This window comes from Oryza brachyantha, chromosome 7 (genome assembly GCF_000231095.2).
Source record: "Oryza brachyantha chromosome 7, ObraRS2, whole genome shotgun sequence".
NCBI lineage: Eukaryota > Viridiplantae > Streptophyta > Magnoliopsida > Poales > Poaceae > Oryza > Oryza brachyantha.
The window spans coordinates 15682325-15688324 of record NC_023169.2 but is presented as its reverse complement, the minus strand read 5'-3'; the positions used below and the strand labels follow the sequence as shown (position 1 = coordinate 15688324).

General features: G+C 45.0%; 1 protein-coding gene, 1 non-coding gene and 1 pseudogene across 2 annotated transcripts; all 3 read left to right on the top strand.

The window, feature by feature from the left end:
* Nucleotides 1-1232: 1232 nt before the first annotated feature.
* Nucleotides 1233-3495, top strand: LOC102720446 (annotated as a pseudogene).
* A 97-nt stretch (nt 3496-3592) lies between these two features.
* On the top strand, nt 3593-4242 carry LOC107303393 (circumsporozoite protein-like). The gene is made up of 2 exons (XM_015839228.1): nt 3593-3705; nt 3783-4242. Exons 1-2 carry the CDS (start codon nt 3593-3595, stop codon nt 4240-4242), a joined length of 573 nt encoding a protein of 190 aa, XP_015694714.1.
* Nucleotides 4243-5245: 1003 nt separating this feature from the next.
* TRNAN-GUU lies at nt 5246-5319 on the top strand. The gene has a single exon. It is a non-coding gene; the product is annotated as a tRNA-Asn (tRNA).
* Nucleotides 5320-6000: the final 681 nt, after the last annotated feature.

The following is a 6000-nucleotide window of genomic DNA, read 5'->3' as shown; positions in this document are numbered from 1 at the left end:
AAAAACTATTCCTCAACGATATTGACTCGTTTTTTTATCGATTTTAGTGTCATGGCATATAGTAGGTCCACATGTCAGATTTTTGTTTCATCTCATTTCTTTGTTTTCTTCCTCCTCTCTCTCTCCTTCCTCTCTTCTCTCCCATGCTTCTTCCTCGCGGGCAGCTGGAGCACGGGCGTCGGGAGAGAGGCGGTGGCCGGCGGGTGGGGCGCGGACGGTTGGGTGGGCGATGGTCTAGGGGCGGGCTTCAACGGCCAGTGGGCTAGAGGGCGGCAGCGGCGGCCGACGGGCTGGGGGCAAGAGGCAACGACCAACAGGCGGGGCGTGAGCGACTAGATGGCCGACGAGCTAGGGGCGGGCTGGGGCGCAGATGGCGATCGTAGTGGCGGCCGACGAGCTGGGGGTGGGAGGCGGTGGCTGGCAGGTGGGGCATTGATGGTGGGCGATGGGCTGGGGGGAGGAAAGCTGACGAGCCTGCTGCAGGAGTGGTCGGCGTCACGCGATTCTGAGAGGAAGCTTGACCTGGGTTTGCTGCTCACTGGCGTACTGATCAACCAGGTGCATTTCTATGATCCAATGTTCTCTGCTCAGTTTAAGTTTCACCGTTAAAACTTTCCTGTCTCAATTTTCAGCTGCCATGTTCGGCAAGTGATCTCTGAATCACCTAGTTTAGAAGTGATACTCTGTTTAATCCTGAAATTTGCCAGCAACTTACCGGACGGTACCAACGTGACTCGAGACCTTACCTTCACTTGGTAATGATCTAACTTACTAATCAAGTTTTGTTTTGATTATGGCCACGAATGCTCCGGCGATGGCAGCCCTACATTGCGGCGGAGCTATGTGCCGACGTCGGGTTTGGAAGAAAAGAGGAGGAGAAGAGAGAGGCTGATATATAGGCTCCACGTACTTTTTTTAAATTATGTGTTGACTAGGATGCCATGTCAGCGAAACCAGGAATATATACTGCCATAGGACTAAAATTGTATGGTTTTGTATAATTTAGGGATGGAAATTTCTGCTATTAGGTTTAGGGACATCTCGTAAACTTGATGTATAGTTGAGAGATGGAAAATGAACTTATTCCCTTTTCGGCTCCCGCTCTACATCGCCCCCCAAAAGGTACGTTTTACGTGGGCCGTAATCCAATGTAAAGAAAAGGCCCATAATAGCCCCCTCTCGGCCCAGTTTGAAGGGTTTAGCGATCCGTCGGAGCAGTGGGCGTTCTTGCTCTCAGCGTGGGGTTTCTCTCGCCGGCGCGGCGCTCCCCACGCCGCCACCTCGGCTTCCTGCGGTTGGGTGACCGCCGTCGACGACCACCGATATTCCCCGTCAAGGTGAGCACCCGCCGTCTTGCCTCCTCTCCCCTCCCTCCCTCCCCGGCCTCCAGTCTCCCCCTTCCCACGCACCCGATCCTCCTACCAGCTTCGCCTTCTTACCGGCGACAGCCGACATGGTCCGCGAGAGGGGCTCAGGGCCAGGGGAAGGCCGATACTCCTCCTCCTCCTACCCGACCTGATCGATGCACGGGGGCCATGGCGGTGGGTGGTCTCCCCTCCCGTTCTCACAAAGTATTTGCGTTCGCAATGTTCGAACCAAACACCACCCTTGGTTGTCTCGAGCGATGATGGCTTTCGCTGGTAGAGTTGGGGGTTTGCTAAGGAGGAGCTCGTTGTCCTCGAATCTGTCGCTGCTCCAGGCAGTAAGGTGCATGTCTTCGAAGCTTTTTGTGGGAGGTATGTTCCAAAGTGGTCTGCCCTAATCTGTGCTTTCATTTCGATTAAAAATTACTCGAATGCATGTTTGTGTTGCCATTGATCGAAATATCTAATGTCATTTTGATCTACACATGCTTTTAGAGCTTGGACATGCCACAGATGACACCCACTCAAGGTTCGCAGTATCTAATGCCATTTTTTTCATTTTTATGTGTGATTTTTAGGACTTTCATATGCCACGGATGACACCACTCTCAAGGACGTGTTTTCTCACTATGGCGATGTTCTTGAAGGTTGTTTGCCTGATCAGTATGACCATTTTTTATGGCCTGTAGTGCTTATTTGATCAAATGTTGGATACGTAGTTAATCCTTTCCATTTTTCTTTTTGTGTTTGGATTGGATTCAGCTAGAGTCATCATTGACAGGGACACAGGAAGGTCAAAGGGATATGCATTTATAACTTACACATCAAGTGAAGAAGCTGCGTCCGCCATTACTGCCATGGATGGCAAGGTGATCTTTCAGAAATAATATGGCTTTGTGTCTGTTCGCTGTGTTTATACCATATTAAAACAGTTCTATTTACAATTATACATATGACATATATACGACAATATGTCATGGGCTTGGCCAAGATATGCTAGAGTTGGGAGTCTTACACTTTAAAACATTATTGCTGAGTATAAACCTGCACTAGTTTACTAGACGTGACAAACCAGTTGCAATGATTCATGAAACAGCTGTACTAGAGCTACAAAACATATCAGCTGTAAATCATGTGCATATTGCAGCATGTCCATTTTTATCTATATTTGTTGAATTTATTTGATAAGACATTTATGATTTACCCTGATATTTGCATAAATGTTCTTATCGTCATAATTGATTTGCTTGTTTGGTGTTCTGCTTTGATGAGAGTTCATTCCTATCTAGATTCTCGATATTATTAGAGTATTTGTATTCAAACATAAAATTTTTTAAGCAGTAAATACCCCTTGATTTAGGATCTTCAAGGACGAATTGTAAGGGTCAGCACCGCCAATGACCATGTTGGTGGAATATGTGGAGGTGGTGGATGTAGCGTTGGTGGTTATGGAAGTGGCTGATACGACAATGGTGGTGGCCATGGTACTGGAGATTATGGCAGTGGCAGTGGATATGGCACTGGTGAGTATGGCGCCAGCGGTGGTGGATATGGCGCTGGCGGTGGTGGATATGCTAGCAATGGTGGATATGGTGGCAGAGCTCCTGAATATGGTGGTTATGGTTCTGGTGGATACAACAGTGATGGAAGCTACAGTACCACTGGTGTTAATCACGGTAATGCTGGCAACTATGGCAACCATGTTGTTTCTCATGAAAATGCTGGTGGCTATGGCAGCTCCAGTGGGTACAATAGTTCCAACACCTATGGAGCTGGCAACTTCTGCCATGGTGGTGAAACCGGTGGCAGATTTGGTGGTAACAGTGGTGGAGTTAGAGCAGACGGCTTCCTTGGATACAATGACAATGCTTCCAACACATATGCCGCTAGTGGCTATGGCAGCTCCACTTGGTACAAGTACAATACTTCCAACACCTATGGTGCTGGCAACTTCAGCCACGGTGGTGACTCCGACGGTGGCTTTGGCGGTAACAGTGCTGGATTTAGCAATAATGGACAATATGGTGCCTCGGGTGGCAGAAACGGAGGCAACTCTGCCAGCAACTTTAGCCATGCTGGCAGCGGCTTTGGTGTAAACCGTGGTTAGTTTAGTAATGAAGAATTCAGTGACGCAGGTGGCAGCAACTCTGCCAACAACTTAAGCCACGGAGGCGGCTTGGGTACAAACAATGGTGAATTTAGCAGTGGACGCACCACGAGTGGCAGCAATGGTAGCAACTCTACCAACAACTTCAGCTATGGTGGCAGCTTTGGTACTAACAATGGTATTGGTGAATTTAGCAGTGGACATGCCTTGGGTGGTAGCAACAACGACAACTCTGTAAGCAACTTTGGCCGCGGTGGTGGCTTTGGTGCTAATCATGGTGGATTTAGCGGTGAACGTGCTTTGGGTGGCAGCAACAACGGCAACCCTGCCGGCAACTTTGGCCGCGATGGCGGCTTTGGTGCTAATCATAGTGGATTTAGCGGTGAATGCGCCTTGGGTGGCAGCAACAACAGAAACTCTGCCAGCAACTTCGGCTACGGTGGCGGATTTGGTGCAAACAGTGGTGGATTAAGCGGTGGACACGCCTCAGGTGGCAACAACAACAGAAACTCTGCGAGCAACTTCGGCCATGGTGGTGACACCGGTGCCAATAGTGGTGGATTTGGCAGTGGACAATTTGGTGCCACTTGTGGCAGATACAACGGCAATCCTAGCAGCAACTTTGTCAACAAGACTGCATCTGTAGGTTCTGGTGGCAGCGGTAGCAAGGCCATGGGCTACGGAGCTATCCAGGTCCAGTACCACGGCCAAGACGATCTGTTGGGTGATGACTTCTTCAACGAGGAGAGGTACAGAAGCAATCGAGCATAAATGGCATCCTTTGATTATTTCACTCAAAATCTTTTTCTTCTGGAGCATGTACTAAGCTCTTTGGATAGGTTATAAAGCTAGAAGTACCGGCTGTTTACATTTTTGTTCTCTACCTGAGAAAAGTAGAATAACATGTTGGCAACGATGTGTCGTTTACTGATAAAAGAATGAACGAAATGGAGTAACTACGTATCATGATGTAGCTTTTATAGAGTTTTATCTCTTCGTGATTGTATTCATATTGTGCTTGGATTACACAAGCTTGTTCCGTAGGGGGATGGGTGTATCACACCTCCATGGACGCATCAGCGTGGTGTTTGTGTGCATCATGTGGTTATTTATGTACTCCCTCTGTTCTATATTATAAGACTTTCTGGGTTTATTTAGATTTATCCGTCTATTAATACATAAGTTTATATGTGTTTAGATTCATTCGTACCTATATAAATATAGGCAATATCAGAAAGTCCTATAATACGGAATAAAGGGAACAATTCAGTTTTACTCAGCAGTAAACCGACCGAAGCCAGATAGAGTTTTGCAGTTCCCTTCTCAGAAACCATTTCCTGGATGTCCTTCACGCTGGGCAACAACGGCAGCGGCAGGTTCGGGAGTCCGGTGGCTGAGCCGAGCGACGACGGTTGTTCAACTAAGGATTAACTGAACAAGGCCTTGGTGGTGTGCGCGCACGAGCTACTTCTGCTGGGCCATCACTCTGTGTGATGGCATTGGCACGAGGGGTTTTATAGCCGCCGCCGCAGGATGTACTTGGTTCTCTTGGATTGTCGGAGTGGCGTGTTTCGAGTGTTGTTGGCGCATGAGATCGGAGCCGTGCACGACGTTTTCGTTTGTTTTTTTTCGAGATTCAAACTGGTGTTAGTCATCCAGACCGGTTTTTTCGAGATTCAAACCGGTGTAATTTTTTTTATTAATTCGATTCTTTAATTACATTTTGTTAATTATTTTTAGTATTCAATGCTTTAATTACATGTTGTATCATTAAGCTGGAATAGCTCAGTTGGTTAGAGCGTATGGCTGTTAACCATAAGGTCGGAGGTTCGAGCCCTCCTTCTAGCGATTTTTTGCAAAAGACCAAATTTTAAACTTATAAGCTAAATTTAAATTTTTAATTTTTGCAAAAGAAATTCAAAAGACCAAATTTTAAACTTATAAGCTAAATTTAAATTTTTAACCTTAAATTTATAGTTGATTTTGAAGTTTTTTCATTCTAGTTTGTTTTTAGCCTTTGCTTTTAAATCGATAAAACACGTATATCAAAGTCTTTTCACTTATGCTTAAAACCAAAATTTAAATTTTTAACTTTAAATTTACAGTTAATTTTGAGGTTCTTTCATCTTAGTTTATTTTCTAGTTTTTGCTTTTAGATCGATAAAAACGTGTATAAAAGCCTTTTCGCTTATGCGTATAAGCTAAAATTTAAATTTTTATCCTTAAATATAAAGTTCATTTTAAAGTTTTTCATCCTAGTTTATTTTTCAGCCTTGACTTTTAGATCGATAAAAACATATGTATAAAAGCCTTTTCGCTTATGCATATAAGCCAATTTTCAACCTTTTTATTTTAAGGTTTTTTCATCTTGTTTTATTTTTCAGAGTTTACTTTTAGATCGATAAGAACATGTATATAAAAATGTTATTTACAAATTATTTTATATTTGTAAATACCGTTTGGTTTTTTCACCACCAAGTCAAAAGATGGGCACGAAAGATTTCTTTGCTATTTTCACTATTGCACTCA